This window comes from Macrobrachium nipponense, chromosome 15, assembly GCF_015104395.2.
Source record: "Macrobrachium nipponense isolate FS-2020 chromosome 15, ASM1510439v2, whole genome shotgun sequence".
Classification (NCBI taxonomy): domain Eukaryota; kingdom Metazoa; phylum Arthropoda; class Malacostraca; order Decapoda; family Palaemonidae; genus Macrobrachium; species Macrobrachium nipponense.
The window spans coordinates 23,847,094-23,868,966 of record NC_087208.1 but is presented as its reverse complement, the minus strand read 5'-3'; the positions used below and the strand labels follow the sequence as shown (position 1 = coordinate 23,868,966).

The 21,873-nt window shown below is 34.9% G+C and overlaps 1 protein-coding gene across 2 annotated transcripts in view; it reads right to left on the bottom strand.

Moving 5' to 3' along the window:
* Positions 1–21,873, bottom strand: part of LOC135227032 (ATP-dependent RNA helicase TDRD9-like) — a 564,113-nt gene that overhangs the window by 68,013 nt on the left and 474,227 nt on the right. For both annotated transcript variants that reach the window (XM_064266821.1, XM_064266820.1), the window contains one exon: positions 8,780–8,914. In XM_064266821.1, coding sequence (XP_064122891.1) covers positions 8,780–8,914 — 135 coding nt within the window. The remainder of the gene's footprint in view (positions 1–8,779; positions 8,915–21,873) is intronic.

Genomic DNA, 21,873 nt, shown 5'->3' with positions numbered 1-21,873 from the left:
ACCCTTGTAAGGCCTCCAGTATGTGATCCCCTGGCTGCAGCCAACACACAGGGTCCACTACCCGACGAGAAGCGGTGATGGCGGGGCCGGCAGCAAGAGGGGCGTCGTCAGCAGGGGCGGCGGCAGGTCGAGCGAAGTTGGCCCTCCTATCTGCCCTTTCCTCTAGGGGCAGATCTGCAGCTCGGGGCAGGGGGTCAGTTATGGAAGGCCACTCATCGGGATCGAAGTTGATGAGGGCATTCCCGGCTACCTCTAGGAACTGTATGTGGGTCAACCTCGGAAGATTGTCACCGCGCATTTTGGAGGGCCAACTGAAGGATGTATTTGAGGAGCTTCTGTGTCCACCTTCTGGTTCTCCTGGCGAAGGGATAATACTAGATGAGTTGATCAAAGAGATAAACTCCTCCCATGTGCCTGTTGTAGTGCCCAATGACGGTAGGCCGCTCGATATGAAACTCCTAAAACACAACTCGGCCCTGTCGACGTGTCTTCTTCCGCTGTACGATCTCTTCTTGGATGGGTTCATGACTCGTCGTAATCATGGGGACGAGTCGGACACCCTTCCAACAGATGACGAAGACAGCGCCCTTCCGCCGCCACTCTGTCTCTCCTCTTGCCAGGTGTTGCGGATGACTAGCGAACCTCTTGAGGACATTCGGGGCCCCACGCACCAACCGAAGGGTATAACTGACGTGAACACCTGCTTCATACAGTTCCTGGGCCAGGGATACAGAGTTATAATAATTATCCATAAACAGGTGGTATCCCTGGTTACGGAAATGATCCACAAGCCTGAACACAGTTTCACGCATCTTGGAGAAGACCCCGGAATACACTAAGAAGTCCACGAAGTATCCAGTGTTGGCCTCGGTAATAAGAAAGAATTTCACACCATATTTCTTCGGCTTCTTGGGGTTATACACTTTTATAATAAGACGTCCTTTGTAAGGCATCATCCCCTCATCCAAAGACAGGTTCTTTCCAGGAATCACGAGATTACTACACCGATCACGGATATAATCCAACACTGTACGCACTAAAATGAGGCGATCACTGTTATTCCGGGGTATGGCCCTTTGGTTGAAGGCGTTGAAGTACCTGTCCAACGCCAGGAAATTATCACGGGACATAACGCCAGGCACATTAGGCATACATAAAAAATAATTTCTCCTCCAATATTGCCTGACGTCGGAAGCAGGTGTCATACCAAAATAAATGTGCAGCCCCAAAAAATGCGCCATGTCAATGAGGTTGCAACCCCGCCAGTAATACGACAAGGTCGTCCTCAGCTCATACCGGCAGTACCGAGCGTAGTCCACCAGGTATTCCAGCAATTCCCGCGTCAGGAAAAGCTGGATGAACCCCAAAACAGTCAGGGGTACTGGTACGGTCATCCCAGGGGTTGCCGTGAAGGGGTGCATGTTAGGAGGGGTGGGGTCCTCCGTCCACCCCTCGTCACTCTCCGATGACTGACCTTCACCTTGGCTGGCGCGACGAGCCGACCTTCTACGCGCCCGTCGGGCACGATATTCACTCTACCCTCCCCTCCCCCGTTGGCCCATCACCCTCACTTAGGCCTTCACTTTCTGTATCGTCCTCTGCGATAAAACTTGACCCCGTATCCCCATCCTCCCCCTCCTCAGATTCCCCCTAGTAAGCACTGAACCCACTGAATTCGAGCTCACTTTCGGGATGTGAGCCTCGAACGGACATTGGGGGCATATATTCATCCTCACTTTTATCGGGACTGATGTCCTCATCACTCGATGACCATCCGCCATCAAAATGAGGACTTGCGACATGTTCCCGATCAAGCTCTGATAGATATTCATCTATGTCCCTTGGTTGGAGGCCTCCCAAATGCTTACGAATGCCCCTAAGGACACCCACATGCTTCCTAGGGGTAACCAAAGGCATACGCTGTGTTCCTAAAACACTTTCAGCCACACGTGGCCGCACAGAAAGGCCTTGAGGCGCGGGGGTCATGCTGGGTGCTTGGCCCCTTGCCAGCATCCAGGTCCAAAACTCGCCTTACACGATCCCTTCCGACGGGTGAAACACGCCTTTCGCGGTCCACAAGTTGTTGAGACATATCTAGGAATGTCCTGTAGCAACACAAATGCTCTAAGTCTCGCATAAGTCCAGAAAAACACGCTTCTGACGAAAGATCGCTCTCTGATGATGCGCTACTGATGCTGGCTGGAGCGAGAAGAAGGGATATCGCGCATGTGCACTTGGGTCACGCTTCAAAACAAAACAAGGCCTTGATCCGTGAACTCCCAGCATCCCCCAAGGCGCGTGATTCAAAAGTTTTAGGCTGGTAGGCCTATGAGTATTTTTCCGCGAATTTTAAAAAAAACTTTTGTATGTCGACGTAAAATACGTCGAGTCGGCACCCGAGAGACAAAAAATGTCGACGTAAAATACGTCCAGTCGGCATTTAAGGGTTAATATACATGTTGAGGAAGTGGAGGAAAACTTGCTATGTTAAGTAAGATGAATTCTCACATGAAACCCTCGTTGCAACAAGAACCTGTAATATCTCAGTCGCCTCGATCCACACAAAATCTGAGACTAAAACTTTACCACATTCCCAGAAATTGAGTATAGTTTGAATTATAATTGTCTAAAAAAATCAAGTGCATGCCTAGAAGGTGTTTGAGAAATGATAACAATGATATAAAGGGAGAAAAACTCATACCTAAGCCTACTAAGCAGTATGAGTAATTAAATATATCATTGAAGACAAAAATAGAACATACATATTGAAATGTCTCAATACTGTACCAAAATTATCATAATACACAAATGTCTTAATATAACCAAATAACAAACTCTCTAACCAAGGAACAAGATGAGGCTGCTTCCTCTCTCCCTTGTATTTCAATCATCGTACTATAGTACACTATTACCCTAGTTGTTATAAATGACGTTATGAAGAATAGAACTGAGATGCCTTAATGTAATAACTTTATTTGCTATAGATCAAAGATCAATATAGATCAAAGATCAATTGGGAAATATACTGTTAAGTTTAAACCTGGTTATAACTGAAGCTGAGAAAACTGTTCAAGCTGCTAATGACTATTATCATGCATCGGCAACAAGGATAAAACTCCAGTAAACGTATGCCATCAAACACAACCGTAGATAAAATTGAGAGAAAATAATTTTAATCAAAACTACTATGCTTGAAAGAACACATTTTACTGTTGGTTTCACACTGATACAAGATAACGTACAGTTCATATTACGATGATATAAAGGAAAACTGCGATCAGAATCACGTAATTTTTCACGCAATAAACATGCCGCCAACGTAATCTGTTAACGGAAAAAAAAAATAGTTCACAATCACAAAGAGACATATTCAATTCATATTTCCACCTAAAAACACGTCGTATAAGGAAAAATAATCTTGTCTCATATAAGTCAAGTATTTAGATATTAGTGTATGCTAACTAGAATCAAGGTAATTCGCTCAGAATTGCATTAAATATGACGAAACAAACTCATATTTGCCATCAGCTGACTTCAAACCAAAACATTGGCCGCTCCGCGGAATACTGGCTTAGATTTGCTGTAGTATTTTAAAATACATACAATATTATTGGATACAGTGAAGTAATATAGTATAACTTTTTAAAGGATTTATGGGAAAAGATGCATATTTACTTTTTCTTCTGTGCTTATCTTAATTTTCGTCAATATGCCATCTACGTAGCAGCAGCATCTCGAGCTCGTACGTTCATACCTCAGTTTTTTGCTTGAGTGACAAAGCCAAAAATTGACTGAGTTGCAAGATCAAATGCATATGCGAGTTTTGTCTTTTAAAATCAATTTATGCAACAACTGTAAATATAATGTTATAAAAACGTGATTCAATTATATAAATTAAAATTTTATTATTCAGGCACGACTGAACAACCTAGTCTTCATCATGCGTACTGCCACTGTATCATATTTATGTAGAAAAATTAAAAAATACCCTGTAATACATTTTTCTTACACATTTTAAACATAAATACATGAAAACTTATATAAAAAAGCTGAAGTTTCATTATAAAAAAAGAAGAAGTTTCATTAACAAAATGAGTTATAATTAGCTCCCAAATTAATACAATAACACCATGCATTTTTCGGAACAGTGGCAGACAAGAACAAACATGAAAAAACATCCTCTGACAACGTGGAGGGTAGATACAAAAGCTGCCTTAATTTGTATCATATGTATGTACATAAATAAAAATACCCCATATGTAATATATTTTCATACATCAAACATGAAAGTATGAACATTTATGAAATCGACACATCGATCGCTAAATTTGCACTTTTTTAAACTATATTTTCGGAAGAGGTGCAGGCGGCGGCTCACAAGAAGGAACATGAAAAAACATCCTCTTTGATAACATGAAGGGCAGTTTCAAAAGCTGCGTTTGTATCATATTTCGATGCAGAAATAAAAAATATCCAATAAGTAATACATTTTCATACATATTTTAAACATAAAAGCATGAACATTTATAAATCGACACATCCATAGCTAAATTTGCACTTATATAACTCGATATTTCGGCATAGAACAAAGTCAGAGGCATATATTTTACCCTAATACCTATGTAATAACTCTCCATAAAATTTGTTAATATCATTTGCATAACCTTTAAGGTCTGAACGGCATTTCTACAAATTTATGAACTTTTTAAAAGACATAACGGCAACAGCGGCGCTGTTATTTGAAAATTGTGTCGTAAAATACCTTAAAATGTCTTATTCTTTTAATAAATAAATTTGACAACAGCCGTAAAACCGATTTTCCGCTAAATGATTGCGCCGTTAACCGCAGGCTGCCTGTATTTTATTAATTTGCTATAATAATTAGGCTTAATTTTCAATGTTTTATTATTAACAAAAATTTTTTTGCCTATCGCTTACAATACACACTATGTACCTAGCCTTACTTATGGCACTCAGTCAATGATCGGTAATACACCTGCTTGGGCACAGGCCAGTTATTTTGATACAGTATATATTTATAAATGTAAAAGACGCACCTAATGCCATATGTTATTTAACAATGAACTTAACTGTAATTTATATGTAACGTTTTGTGTAAAAATGCAAGGTTAGGGTAATAAGTGGTGGTCATGAACAGATTAACCCTTAAACGCCAACTGGACGTATTTTACGTCGACATACAAAAGTTTTCTTAAAAATTTGCGGAAAAATACTTTTAGGCCTACCAGCCGAAAACTCTTGAATCACGCACCTTGGGGGATGCTGGGAGTTCACGGATCAAGGTGTTGTTTTGTTTACAATCGTTATGCAGGCGCGCAAGCGCAAATTTCTTTCTTGCCACACTAAAAAGTATCTGTGACACATCTCGGAAATTATTTCGTCACGTTGACATAATTTTTGTACCATTGTAAATTAGCCGTTACATGAAGTATTATATATGAAAATGTGAGCATTTTTATGTAGAATACAATAATAAAATACTCATGATTGTAGCTTTTATCAGTTTTGAGATATTTCCAAATAAATAAGGATAAGTGCCAAAATTTCAACCTTCGGTCAACTTTGACTCTACCGAAATGGTAGAAAAACGCAATTGTAAGCTAAAACTCTTATATTTTAGTAATATTCAAACATTTACCTTAATTTTGCAACTAATTGGAAGTCTCTAGGACAATATTTCGATTTATGGTGAATTTATGAAAAAAAAAAAAACATTTTCTTTACGTCCGCGCGGTAACTCTTCCGAAAAAATCATACGTGCGATTGTGGTAATGTTTGCACCATTTTAAATTAGCCGTTACATAAAGTTTTATATATGAAAATGTGCGAAATTTCATGTAGAATACAACAAAAAATAATTGAAGGTTGTAGCTTTTCTCATTTTCGAAATATTTGCATATAAATCACGATAAATAGAAATAAACCACGTTCGGCCAACTTTGACTCTACCGAAATGGTCGAAAAACGCAATTGTAAGCTAAACCTCTTACAGTCTAGTAATATTCAGCCATTTATCTTCATCTTGAAGCAAATTCGAAGTCTCAAGCACAATATTTAGATTTATGGTGAATTTAAAAAAAAAACTTTCCTTCCCTCCGCGCGCGGATTCTCCGCCACAAATCTCCGAAATCAGTACGTCCCATTCTCGGAATATTTGCTCCGTTTCATATTAGGCATTTCATAGAGTTTTATATATGAAAATGTGCGCAATTTTATGTAAAATAAAACAAAAAATATTTAAAGGTTGTACCTTTTCTTATTTCCGAAATAATTGCATATAAAAAAATATATATAAAAAAATTCGACATTCGGTCAACTTTAACTCGTCAGATATGGTAAAAAACTGCATTTGTAAGCTAATATTCTTATAGTATAGTAATATTCAATCATTTGCCTTCATTTTGAAAGAAATTGGAAGTCTCTAGGACAATATTTAGATTTATGGTGAATTTTTGAAAAAAATATTTGTTTACATACGCACGTTACGAATTCATGCATTATTTTGTGATAATATTTTCTCTGTGTTGCTTTTATCATTTTACAATGTGTTATATACCAAAATGATAGCAATTTAGTCTAAATTACAACGAAAAAAAAAGTAACTTGTTACCTTTAACCGTTTCGCGCACAGCGCGATTTCAATACAATTATACTATATGAAACTTCATTTTTGCGCTATCATATATCGCATTATTTATATATGATAATGATTATTTTTTTCATTTCTGATGGTTGCATACTAAACTTCAGGCAATGACAAAAAAAGGAGCCAAAAATGAACTCTTAATCTTGAAAACTAAGCGCGCTGTGATTTTTTGAAAAAAATATTTTTTCCGATTCCGCGCTCACTCTGAAACACCTCCGGCACACGGGAGACTTTTTTTTTTTTTTTTTTTACCGCTTCGGCGTTTAAGGGTTAATCTATTTTCAGTTATTTCTTATGGGAAAAATTAATTCATAGACTAAATTGCATCTTGTCACTTCCTCTGGAACGGATTAGAATCGAGGGTCCAGGGTTCCACTGTTCTTCTCAAATTAAAATATTGTCAGGTGACTGGCAAGTCAACCACAGGTCCAGATATTTAAATTGAGAGTGAGCTCCAATCCCTGCAATGGTTTCGATTCTTAATGGTCTAAATGGGCAGGCAGCAAGATACAGACAAACTAGTAAATTTGAATTGATCAGCAGGTAAAACTGGGGACAACCCCACAATTGAATTAGGTAATAGTAGTCAAAAGCTTAGATGATAATGTGTAAGTATTAATGAAATATGAAATGGGAAGATGGACTCATGACAAGAGGAAAAGGAATATACTTGCTCTTGCTCACTATTAGAGGCCAGATGAAACTACAGCACAAAAGAAAGACTGTCGGGCATCAAACAAAACCTATCAACTCCTAAAACCTTCCTCTAACAAAGGCACAAGTATTTCATATTTTGGAGTGACACCAGATGAGCAGATGACCCTATAATCAAGGTGGCACAATCAGTATAAGCCAACCCTTCTTACAAGATTACAATCATTTCCACACTATTTATAAAAGCAAGAATGATTATTGTACAGGACTCTTGGATTCAAACACGGATACAATTTCCAGCAACCAATACCCCCCCCCCCCGCTAACAATATCTAGGGGCCTAGGTTAAGGAGGTTCCATGCTTCATTGTAGATGCTATAAAAGTACCGAATTCCTGGCAACACTTCTTCTGCCCTGCCAGCATTGCTTTGTTCCTTTTACTCTTGATCTTCCCTTACAGTCTCTTTCTACCTAGCTTTCCCACTTTTACTTAACATTCTTCCAACTGATAGTAACTCGTGTTTAAGAAAACTCCTTAAAGCAAGCCCAATGAAAGCTTACAGAGATCTGACTCAGTGGTTGAAAGTTTTATAAAACTGAAATAAAGACAAACTTCACAGCTCAACCACCTTGATAAACTGACTTCTCTACCAAACACTAAAAAAAAATTACTGTCTGGCATAAAACTGTTGAAGGAATGCACCTCTAATACACATGTAAAATGAATATACAAGTCAAGCAGAAATGAACTAAAAGAAAAATCATACTCTAGTACACATGTAAAATGAATATACAAGTTGAAATGAACTAAAAGAAAAATCATACGCTAGTACACATGTAAAATGAATATACAAGTAGAAACAAACTAAAAGAAAAATCATACTCTAGTACACATGTAAAATGAATATACAAGTAGAAACAAACTAAAAGAAAAATCATACTCTAGTACACATGTAAAATGAATATACAGTAGAAACGAACTAAAACAAAAATCATACTCTAGTACACATGTAAAATAAATATACAAGTAGAAACAAACTAAAAGAAAAATCATACTCTAGTACACATGTAAAATTAATATACAAGTAGAAACGAACTAAAAGAAAAATCATACAAGCCCAAAGGTGAAGCATGTGATAATAAAGACTACTATGGTGGAAAATGGTTAGACATGGTATTATTACATTAATAGACCTCTGAGGAGAAGAACATTACTCCTGTCTCATGTGTTATGGCTTTCCTATGCTAAAGGTTCACGCAGGTAAACATATCTAAGATACCACCTACAATGAGAATATTTCTACGACAGTTTCCATTTGTGGCTATATTGTACCCTAGGAAGCTGACCAACTACCAAGTGGCAAAACTCTAATACAGGATTACAAAGGCCTTCCCACCTCATTAAGAGAAACTATTTAAAAAAAACTATTAGCTATGTTATTATTCATCATTACTAACCTTAGCTCAGCTGTTGGACAAAACAGGAGGAGACACACTGCCATCAGGCCAGGAATGGATGGCATCAAAGTTGTGTTACGGAGTGTAACATTCACTTCAGATGGATTCAGGGAAACAAAAGATGCAATAAGAAACCTGAAAGTGTTTAAGAATATTAAACATACACGTCAACATTGTTTTCCTTCATATAATTTAAATAACTTGTCTGATGTGCATTACTTTAAGAAAATGTAATATTAGCTTTACAGCACAATCACTCTTATAAAAAGCAAAGCACTAAGTACCAATCTCTTGCTGCAATTGGATTTCTTTTCCATAAATTTTAGTTTTACCTAAACAACTGTACATGATTTAAAAAAAATTTTTTGCATTTGTTTTAGTACACTGATTTAAATTTCTAGACCCTCATGTGGCTCACCTGAATCACCTGAAGGATTAATTTTTGCATTACTTGCTTAAGGGGGCCGGCCAGAACCCCTATATATGGTGGTATAGGGCAAAAAATGCAGTCATGAAAAAATTCATAGAGCTTCATATGGTAATTGAGAATGCGCATACGAAATATTTCGTCAAAATTCCTCTTACTTTCGTAGTTACAGGGTAATTAGTAAACATAACTCAATAAGCCTAATACATTCATCCGTACAATATTTCTTCTGTTATCGTAAATTTTTATAATTATTGGCAAAGAAATTGTGAGAAATGGCATCTGTAGAAGCGATCTGGTTCAACCATGAATCAGTAGGTCAACAGACTTCAAGTAGGTAACACGTTCCGAGTTTCACCTCGTGACATTCGCTTGCTTTTACGTATGTTTATGTAAGTTTCGGCAAGAAGTTGTTCATGCCAATGAGGAAAAGACAAGGAAAACATCTCGCTAATATACAGACGAAGAAAAATCGCTCAAGTATTATTACAGAATATCATAATATACGCGTAGTTAGTGAAGAGAGAGGGGAGGGTTGCCTAGTAACGCCCCCTTCTTGCCTGACAGCACACGTTACACTGTGCCCAAGGCTACAATCTTTGAGCAAAGAGATCTTCATTTATGATAAATAACATAGTTTTGGTTTTTTAATACCCAAAATGGAATATGAAATTCATAATAATCATGATTTATTAAATTGTCTTTGTAAAAAAAAAAAAAAAAAAAAAAAAAAAAAAAAAAGAGAGTACACCTTCGAGTTTCACCTCTAACATTTTCTTGCATTTACGTTTGTTTATCTTTGTTTCGGGCAAGAATTTCTTCATGCCAAAGAGGAAAATACAAGGAAAACATCTCGTTAACATACAGAAGAAAATTCGCTGTAATAAGCCGAGTTAGTGAAGGGGAGAAAGGGGGTTATGTAGGAAGGAGTACCCCATCTTGCCTCAAGCAGTGCCCCAGGCTACGATATATGAGCAAAGGGATCATCATTTATGATTAAATTATGATAAATAAAATAGTTTTGGTTTATTAATACACAAAAAAGAAATATACATTCATAATAATCATTATTTACTAACATTGTCTTTATAAAAATACGAAGGAAAACTTTGAACGCCCGTATCTCAAAACTATACTTATTGACCTTCAAAATCTATCTCCTCACTTAGTTTTAAAGCTATAACATTGGAATTTGGAACTCAGAAAGACATTATAGAACAATCAAATAGAGCCCTTTTTCCAATTTTTGTTTCGTCTTTTTTTTTATAAATTTTTTTCTCGTGATTTATAGCGTTTATTTTTTTACCACATTGAAAAATTCATATCTAACAAACAAATGACTTTTAGAAAAAAAACTCTCCATTTGATTGGAGGTCTACATCAGGTCTATATATGGTAGTAATCCCAGGTCTTAATATAAAATATCAAGGGAGGAGATAAAATTTGAAAAATTGTTATTTTCGGGATAAATTGCCCTGGCGTAACAAAACCGAAGGTCAGAGGCGAAAATCACATGCAGTTTGGAGATGTCCCAAGTCACCTTATTAAGTGGTATGAATATCAAAGTCCTGTCGTTAAAAAACGGCATTAGCCGGCCGGCCCCCTTAATGGGGGCAAAGTACATAGCTGGATAGCTTGGCAGTAAAAGAAGAATAGGGATGAACAAATGCATGCAATATGAACAAATATATGTGATTGTGCTGTACTATATATCAAAGTCTAACTAAAAACCTCATCATCTGTGAGAGAGAGAGAGAGAGAGAGAGAGAGAGAGAGAGAGAGAGAGAGAGAGAGAGAGGAGAGGAGAGAGAAGAGAGAGAGAGAGAGAGAGAATTAGTATATGTAATTCAAAAACATATATTCATTTCTGAAGATAACAAATTATCTAAAAGTTACAACTCTTAATTCTTTGAAAAAGACACTCAAAACTTAAACTTCACCCAAATTCTTGGAAAGATATTTCAGGTTAAGACCATACTTTTTCTCGCTCTTACATTTGACAGTGATGGTGTGCAACCACCTTTTGTCACTTAAACAAGAGATGAGTAATACAACGATCTCAAAGTGAAAGGAGAAAATGTCACAAGTGCACTTAAAAAGTAACACAAGAGGTTAGACAGCAAGACTGAAGGGATGCTGCAAATGCCTGATGTAATGCCCACAGTACGTCATGTGAGGTGCACTGATAGCCATCTCTACTACAGGAAAGAAATGTGAAGGAGATTATCTTGAGCTTTAAGAGTTAAAGGTAGAAACTACAGATTCCAAAGCTATAATTAATTATGTCTAATCTGCAGTAAACACAAAAGGCACAGCTAGGTACTTGGCAGCACACAACTTATCCTAATGAAGTACAGCACATCCAACACCATTTTTTTACTTTGAACCCTTCTTAAATTAGCTTTACATGGTCCTTGTGAATAACATCATGTTAAGGGAATTTGGAGTTAACCTCTTCAGTGGGAGTGTTGCTTGAGAAGGCTAGGGGCCTCAAGGAAACTCTAGGTATGATCCATGGTGGAATAAGAGGGTAGTTAACATCAGGGTCTTTGGCCTCATAAGAAGGATGTCATTTAACCCTTAAACGCTGAAGGGATGTAATAAAAATCGTCTTCCGTATGCCAAGGGGGTCTCGGAGTGAGCGCGGAAGCGCAAAAAAATATTTTTTTCAAAAAATCACAGCGCGCTTAGTTTTCAAGATTAAAGAGTTCATTTTTGGCTCCTTTTTTTGTCATTGCCTGAAATTTAGTATGCAACCATCAGAAATGAAAAAAATATCATTATCATATATAAATAATGTGATATATGATAGCGCGAAAACAAAATTACATATATAATTGTATTCAAATCACGTTGTGAGCAAAACGGTTAAAGGTAACGAGTTAATTTTTTTTTGTATTGTACACTAAATTGCAATCATTTTGGTATATAACACATTTTAAAATGATCAAAACAACACAGAGAAAATATTATCACAAAATGATGCATGAATTCGTAATGAGCGGATGTAAAAAAATGTTTTTTTTCAAAAATTCACCATAAATCTAATCATTGTTCTAGACACTTCCAATTTGTTTTAAAATTAAGATAAATGATTGAATATTACTATACTGTAAGAGTTTTAGCTTACAATTGCAGTTTTCGACCATTTCGGACAAGTTAAAGTTGACTGAATGTCGAATTTTTTTTCTAAATTTTTTATATGCAAATATTTCGAAAATGAGAAAAGCTACAACCTTCAATAATTTTTTGTTGTATTCTACATGAAATTGCACACATTTTCATATATAAAATTCTATGAAACGCCTAATATGAAACGGAGCCAATATTACGAGAATGCGACATACGCATTTCGGAGATTTGCAGCCGAGAATCCGCACGTGGTGGGAAGGAAAGTTTTTTTTTTTTTTTTTTTTTTTTTAAATTCACCATAAATCTAAATATTGTGCTAGAGACTTCGAATTTGTTTCAAAATGAAGAATTTGTTTCAAAATGAAGATAAATGACTGAATATTACTAGACTGTAAGAGATTTAGCTTAAATTGCGTTTTTCGACCATTTCGGTAGAGTCAAAGTTGACCGAACATGGGTTTTTTTTCTATTTATCGTGATTTATATGCAAATATTTTGAAAATGAGAAAAGCTACAACCTTCAATTATTTTTTTGTATTCTACATGAAATTGCGCACATTTTCATATATAAAACTTTATGTAACGGCTAATTTAAAATGGTGCAAACATTACCACAATCGCACGTATGATTTTTTCGGAAGAGTTACCGCGCAGACGTAAGGATTTTTTTTTTTTTTTTTCATAAATTAACCCTAAATCGAAATATTGTGCTAGAGACTTCCAATTTGTTCCAAATGAAGGTAAATGATTGAATGTTACTAGAATATAAGAGTTTTAGCTTACAATTGCGTTTTTCGACCATTTCGGTAGAGTCAAAATTGACTGTAGGTTGATATTTTGGCACTCATTGTTATTTACATGAAAATATTTCGAAACTGATAAAATCTACAACCATGGGTTGTTTTTAGTTGTATTGTGCATGAAATTGCGCACATTTCCATATATAAAACTTTATGTAACGGCTAATTTAAAATGGTGCAAACATTACGACAATCGCACAGATGATTTTTTCCGTAGTGTTACCACGCGGACGAAAGGAAAATTCTTTTTATCATAAATTCACCATAAATGGAAATATTGTGCTAGAGATGTCCAATTTGTTGCAAAATGAAGGTAAATGATTGAATATTACTAAAATATAAGAGTTTTAGCTTACAATTGCGTTTTTCGACCATTTCGGTAGAGTCAAAGTTGATCGAAGGTTGAAATTTTGGCACTTATCGTTATTTATATGAAAATATCTCAAAACTGATAAAAGCTACAATCATGAGTATTTTTTGGTTCTTTCTACATGAAATTGCACACATTTTCATATATAATACTCCATGTAACAACTAATTTAAAATGGTACAAAAAAAAAATTATGTCAAAGTGACAAAATAATTTCAGAGATGTGTCACTGATACTTTTTAGTGCAATGAGAAAGAAACTCGCGCTTGTGTGCCTGCATAACGATTGTAAACAAAACAACGCCTTGATCCGTGAGCTCCCAGCATCCCCCAAAACGTGTTATTCAAAAGTTTTTGCCTGGTAGGCCTATAAGTATTTTTCCGCAAATTTTTTAAAAACTTTTTTATGTCGACGTAAAATACGTCCAATTGACACCCAACAGACAATTTATCTTGACGTAAAATACGTCCAATAGGCGAATAAGGGTTAACTTGCTATTTTGAAAAGGCTTACATGATAATGGTACATTACATTTCTGCAAACCCTACTCCTCCTATCACAAACCAAGTGGTAATTCATTTTAGAGTTCACATAAATGTTCGCAACAGGCGAGGTTCAACTGGGACCTACACAGAGAATCACTTACGTGTATTAGACAGCAATGCCGAGTGCAGAAATTTCCTATGCTCTTTTCCAAGAACTTAGTTCCTAAATTTTTTTTGTATATGTCTGAACTGCAGCTATTAGAACTCTGATGCCAAACTTATGTAAAAGGTGGCCAGGAATGTTTGGTTCACTCAATACAACCCCCCCCCTGCTTAAACATGCAAAAATCATAAATGTCACGTGCACTGTACCCAATTTTTTTAACTAATTAGTTGAGATTTATGGACAGTTGGTCATCATATATATAGGTCTTTACTGTACTATTTACAGCAAGGGTTCCCTAATCAGGGGTCGGGACCCAAGTTGGGTCATAAAATGGTCGTTGGGGTCAGTGGGGTCACTGAGGTTCCCCCAGGCCATGGGTGTACAAAATATCCAAAAAGGGATACGAGGTACCATGTTAAATTATGCTTTGTATAGCAACAGTTACTAGTACTCTCACTCAGCAAAAAAAATATTACACAAATAAATATAAATTATTTTAAGGGGACTGTCCACTACGATGTCTATTTTTTTATTTATTAGGCAAAATAGATAATTCTCATATATGTTTTAGATATATATAATACCTTCATCATATAAAAATTTCAAGTCATTTGAGCAAAAACTTTTAGTTTTATTAGCAAAAATTATGATTAAAAAAAAAAAAAGTAAGTAGAGATTTTTCCGCTAATATGACATCAGTTTTTTAGTCTAGACACTCAAAAAATTCTTAAAAAAAAGAAAGAAAGAAATCGAAAATTCTGTCACAGAGAATTATGGGATTTTTATTCCTCTTTCCAATGATATCTTTCTCTTCAAAATTGGATAATAAATAACCGAGTAATGGTTACCGACATGCACATAAGTATGTTTTTGAGTTATGAGCTTCCAAAGATTTGCTATGTAAATTTTGCTTTTTTCTTATTAAAGTCAAAACAACATTATTATAATTACTTTATTTGTACTTTTATTGTTCATTTCTACATCAAGGATCCTGGTCCTACCCCTAAAAGTGGTATTAATACCCTCAGCGTGACACCAGACAATGATGTTGACGGCGAGACATGAGACAATGAGGGCGCTGATAACAATGAATTTTCGTGTTTTTCTTTCAGTACACTCCTGGCCTTCGCTAATTTTGCTAGCCTTAGTTGCTGAGTAGCCTTCTTGATCTTAGGTAACTTCGGCATTGCTATAAGTTCACTAAGAAGTTACAAAAACAACGTAAATTGCTAGTGACCAAACGCAAGTGACGAAGTGCATGTACCTCCTTTAACGTCTGTGGCGTAACTGAGTCATTCTCTGAGTCTCGCGGCTCTTGCCTATAAATAGCCGCTCTGACCAGCTCTCCTCACACTACCTTTCATTGCTACCAGATGTATGAGAATCTTGAAAAAAATCTGAAAAAATCCCTGTATATATGCAAAAATACACACGCAAAAACGATTCTATCAAACTCAATCATACAGACGACGCAGTAACGATGACGTCATCATTTAAAAACCGATATATCTTCATTATTTGTAAAAATAATTGGCTGAAACTTCTAGAAAGCATGCACGGCATGTTTCTGCATAGATACAAGTAATAACTCGATTTTTTATTTTTTCAAGTTAACATGTCATCCACCATAGCGGACGGTCCCCTTAATTCATTACTAAAAAGATTACCAAATGATTACAGGTACTACTGTATTATTGTTTAGGCAGGCCTATTTATTTTGCATTATTATCTGTTATCTAACCAAACCAGCACCTGGATTGTACCTGCGGGTTCAGGTTTAATGCCTTTCTAATGACATCAGTTATTTTGTATGATACAGTAAACTCCCAGACTCAGCTACTTGCAGGTTTCTCTAAGGAACATATCTACAAATTATTCAACGAAAGTTTGCCTATTCACAGTATTTTTAACTGAGAAATATTCACTAAATAATATATTTTCTAATGACTGAATGCACTTTTTGATATAAATCTATTACAATATTCAGGTACAAGCATTTTTAGAGGGGTTTAAGTAGTAGTAAAAGTTAAAAGTTAAGTATATCTTAGTTTTACCAGACCACCGAGCTGATTAACCCTCTTACGCCGGAGCCCTAAAAATCAAAATGTCTCTCCCCGTATGCCGGGCCCGGTTTGGAGTGAGCGCGGAAGTGGAAAAAATAATTTTTTCAAAAAATTACAGCGCGGCGTACTTTTGAAGATTAAGAGTTCATTTTTGGCTCCTTTTTTTGTCATTGCCTGAAGGTTAGAATGCAATCATCAGAAATGAAAAATAATATCATTATCATATGTAAATAATGCGATATATGGTAGCAAAAAAAAAAAATTCATACATAATTGTATTCAAATCACGCTGTGCAGAAAACGGTCAAAGCTAACCAGTTACTTTTATTTGCGTTGTATTGTACACTAAATTGCAATCATTTTGATATATAATACATTGTAAAACAAATAAAAGCAACACCGGAAAAATATTATCACAAAATGATGTACGAATTCGTAACGCGCGGACGCAAAAAAATATTGTTTTTCAAAAATTCACCGTAAATCACAATATTGTTCTAGAGACTTCCAATTTGTTTCAAAATTAAGACAAATGATTGAATATTACGATACTGTAAGAGTTTTAGATTAGAATTGCAGATTTCGACCATTTCGGACGAGTTAAATTTGACCGAATGTCGAAATTTTAATATATATATTTTTTCATATGCACATATTTCAAAGATGGAAAAAGCTACAACCTTCAATTATTTTTTATTGTATTCTTCATGAATTTGCACACATTTTGATATATGAAACTCTATAAAAAGGCTAATATGAAAAGGAGCAAATATTAGGATAATGCCATGTACGTATTTCGGAGACTTGCGGCCGCGAATCAGCGCGCGGCGTGAAAGGTAAATATATTTTTCAAAAATTCACCATAAAATCACAATATTGTTTTTAGAGACTTCAAATTTGTTTCAAAATGAAGAAAAACGAGGGAATATTACTAGGCCGTAAGAGTTTTAGCTTACAATTGCGTTTTTCAACTATTTCGGTAGAGTCAAATTTGACCGAACGTGTTTTTTTTTCTATTTATCGTGATTTATATGCAAATATTTCGAAAAAAGAGAAAAGATACAACCTTCAATCATTTTTAGTTGTATTCTACATGAAATTGCGCACATTTCATATATAAAACTTTATGTAACAGCTAATTTTAAATGGTGCAAACATTTCGACAATCGCACAAAAAAATTCTGATTTTTTCGGAAGAGTTACCGCGCGAACGTAATTTGTTTTTCTTTTTTTCATAAATTCACCATAAATCGAAATATTGTGCTAGAGACTTCCAAGTCGTTGCAAAATTAAGGTAAATGATTGAATATTACTAGAATATAAGAGTTTTAGCTTACAATGCGTTTTTCGACCATTTCGGTAGAGTCAAAGTTGACCGAAAGTTGAAATTTTTGCACTTAACGTTATTTATATGGAAATATTTCAAAACTGATAAAAGCTACAACCATGGGTTGTTTTTTGTTGTATTGTGCATGAAATTGCGCACATTTCCATATATAAAACATTTATGTAACGGCAAATTTAAAAGGGTGCAAACATTAGGACAATCGCACGAAAAAATTTATCGGAAGAGTTATCGCACGAACGTAAGGAAAAAGTTTTTTCATAAATTCACCATAAATCGAAATATTGTGCTAGAGACGTCAATTTGTTGCAAAATGAAGGCAAATGATTGAATATTACTATAATATAAGAAGAATTTTAGCTTTACAATTGCGTTTCTCGACCATTTTCTGGTAGAGTCAAAGTTGACTGAAGGTTGAAATTTTTGCACTTATCGTTATTTATATAAAAATATTTCAAAATTGATAAAAAGCTACAATCATGAGTATTTTTTAGTTGTATTGTGCATGAAATTGCGCACATTTTCATATATAAATACTTCATGTAAAGGATATTTAAAATGGTGCAATAATTATGTAAAAGTGACGAAATAATTTCCGAGATGTGTCACTGATACTTTTTTAGTGCGATAAGAAAGAAATTCGCGCTTGCGCACCTGCGTAGCGATTGTAAACAAAACAACGCCTTTATCCGTGAACTCCCAGCATCCCCCAAGGCGCGTGATACAAAAGTTTTCGGCTGGTAGGCCTATAAGTATTTTTCCGCGAATTTTAAAAAAACTTTTTTGAGCCGACGTATGATACGTCCAATCGGTCATACGGGAGACATTTTGACTCGACGTTTAATACGTCCAATCGGCGTAAGAGGGTTAACAGCTCTCCTAGGGCTGGCCCGAAGGATTAGATATATTTTGACGTGACTAGGAACCAATTGGTTACCTAGCAATGGGACCTACAGCTTATTGTGGGATCCGAACCACATTGTATCAAGGAATGAATTTCTATCACCAGAAATAAATTTCTCTGGTTCGGCGTTGGACGAGCCGAGAATCGAACTTCGGACCACCAAAATGGTAGTCGAGCGCAAAATACACTCGGCCAACATGGAACTAGCAGTAGTAGTAGTAGTAATTGTTGCAGTAGTAGTATCAGCATACGACCAAAATACTCAGTAATGCTGTAAAAGTGGAATAAACACTACTCATGATGGATAGCTATAGGTAAAATAAATATATAAAACAAAAAATGGATAACATAAAAATCAAATTAAAAAATAAATAGAAATATCTTCCTCTTTCCAATGAGTTTTTTTTTCTTAAATTGGCCAACCTCACAGTTTTGCTGGCCTGGGGTGCTGCATCTTACTACATAACCCACTGCAGTATTCCCTTTAATGAACTGATATTATTGCTGTTGACATTAACCCTTACACGCCGACTGGACGTATTTTATGTCGACATTTTTTGTCTCTCGGGTGCCGACTGGACGTATGTTACGTCGACATACAAAAGTTTTTTTAAAAATTTGCGGAAAAATACTTTTAGGCCTACCAGCCGAAAACTCTTGAATCATGCGCCTTGGGGGATGCTGGGAGTTCACGGATCAAGGTGTTGTTTTGTTTACAATCGTTAAGCAGGCGCGCAAGCGCGAATTTCTTTCTTGCCGCACTAAAAAGTATCTGTGACACATCTCGGAAATTATTTCGTCACTTTGACATAATTTTTGTACCATTTTAAATTAGCCGTTACATGGAGTATTATATATGAAAATGTGCGCATTTTTATGTAGAATACAACAAAAAATACTCATGATTGTAGCTTTTATCAGTTTTGAGATATTTTCATATAAATAACGATAAGTGCCAAAGTTTTCAACCTTCGATCAACTTTGACTCTACCGGAATGGTCGAAAAAACGCAATTGTAAGCTAAAACTCTTATATTTTAGTAATATTCAATCATTTACCTTCATTTTGCAACTAATTGGAAGTCTCTAGCACAATATTTCAATTTATGGTGAATTTAAGAAAAAACTTTTTCCTTACGTCTGAGCAGTAACTTTTCCGAAAAAAATCATACATGCGATTGTGGTAAATGTTTGCACCATTTTAAATTAGCCGATACATAAAGTTTTATATATGAAAATGTGTGCAATTTCATGCAAAATACAACTAAAAACAACCCATGGTTGTAGCTTATATAAATTTTGAAATATTTTCATATAAAAAATTATAAGTGACAAATTTTCAACTTTCGGTCAACTTTGACTCTACCGAAATGGTCGAAAAACGCAATTGTAAGCTAAAACGCTTATATTCTAGTAATATTCAAGCATTTACCTTCATTTTGCAACAAATTGGAAGTCTCTAGCACAATATTTCGATTTATGGTGAATTTATGAAAAAAATAACATTTTCTTTACGTCCGCGCGGTAACTCTTCCGAAAAAATCATACGTGCAATTGTGGTAATGTTTGCACCATTTTAAATTAGCCGTTACATAAAGTTTTATATATGAAAATGTGTGCAATTTCATGTAAAATACAATAAAAAATAATTGAAGGTTGTAGCTTTTCTCATTTTTGAAATATATGCATATAAATCACGATAAATAGAAAAAAAAAAACCACGTTCGGTCAACTTTGACTCTAACGAAATGGTCGAAAAACACAATTGTAAGCTAAAACTCTTACAGTCTAGTAATATTCAGTCATTTATCTTCATCTTGAAACAAATTCGAAGTCTCTAGCACGATATTTAGATTAATGGTGAATTTAAAAAAAAAAAACTTTATTTCCCTCCGCTCGCAGATTCTCCGAAATGCGTACATCCCATTCTCGGAATATTTGCTCCGTTTCATATTAGGCATTTCATAGTTTTATACATGAAAATGTGCGCAATTTCATGTAGAATAAAACGAAAAATATTTGAAGGTTGTAGCTTTTCTTATTTCCGAAATAATTGCATATAAAAATTATATATAAATAAATTCGACATTCGGTCAACTTTAACTCGTCAGATATGGTCGAAAACTGCATTTGTAAGCTAATATTCTTACATTATAGTAATATTCAATCATTTGTCTTCATTTTGAAAGAAATTGGAAGTCTCTAGGACAATATTTAGATTTATGGTGAATTTTGGAAAAAAATATTTGTTTACGTCTGCGTGTTACGAATTCATGCATTATAGTGTGATAATATTTTCTCTGTGTTGCTTTTATCGTTTTACAATGTGTTATATACCAAAATGATCGCAATTTAGTGTACATTACAACGAAAAAAAAGTAAATTGTTACCTTTAACCGTTTTGCGCACAGCACGATTTGAATACAATTATATATGAAATTTTGTTTTTGCACTATCATATATTGCATTATTTATATATGATAATGATAATTTTTTTCATTTCTGATGGTTGCATACTAAACTTCAGTCAATGACAAAGAAAAGGAGCTAAAAATGAACTCTTAATCTTGAAAACTAAGCGCGCTGTGATTTTTTGAAAAAAATATTTTTTCCGCTTCCACGCTCACTCTGAAACACCTCCAGCTCACAGGAGACCTTTTTTTTTTTTTTTTTTTTTTTTTACCGCTTTGGCGTTTAAGGGTTAATATCTGGAAAATGAGTTATATATATATATATATATATATATATATATATATATATATATATATATATATATATATATAATGTAGATGGATGTGACTTCATTTAATAAGTGAACAGCACAGGAAAATGATAGGCAAAAATCCATGCACTTTCGTCTTTATTAAGACATTCATTCCTCGACGATGTCTTGATAAAGACAAAAGTGCTTGGATTTCTGCCATTAATTTTTCAATGGTTTTCACTTATTCACTTATAAGTTAAATTATATATATATAAATATATAAATATATATATATTATAAAAATTATATATATATAGTATATATATATATATAGATATAGGTATATATATATATATATATATATATATCTATATAGCAGTCCCCAGGTTACGACGGGGTTCCGTTCTTGAGAAGCGTTGTAACCCGAAAATCGTCGTAAGCCAGAACATCATGAAAAATCCCATGAAAACCTTACTTTTAATGCTTTGGGTGCATTAAAAACTATGTAAACTACATTCTTATTGCATTTTGCATCATAAAAAACCTTCAAATATTTATTATTTTGCATTTTTGGTGTCATATTTCTTGTGCTAGATCAGCTTTGTAGGCGCCGTAACCCTGGAACATGCATTGTAACCCTGGAAATAATTTCTGATGAATATAATTGAAAACCGCCTTAACCTCGGAACGTCGGTAGCC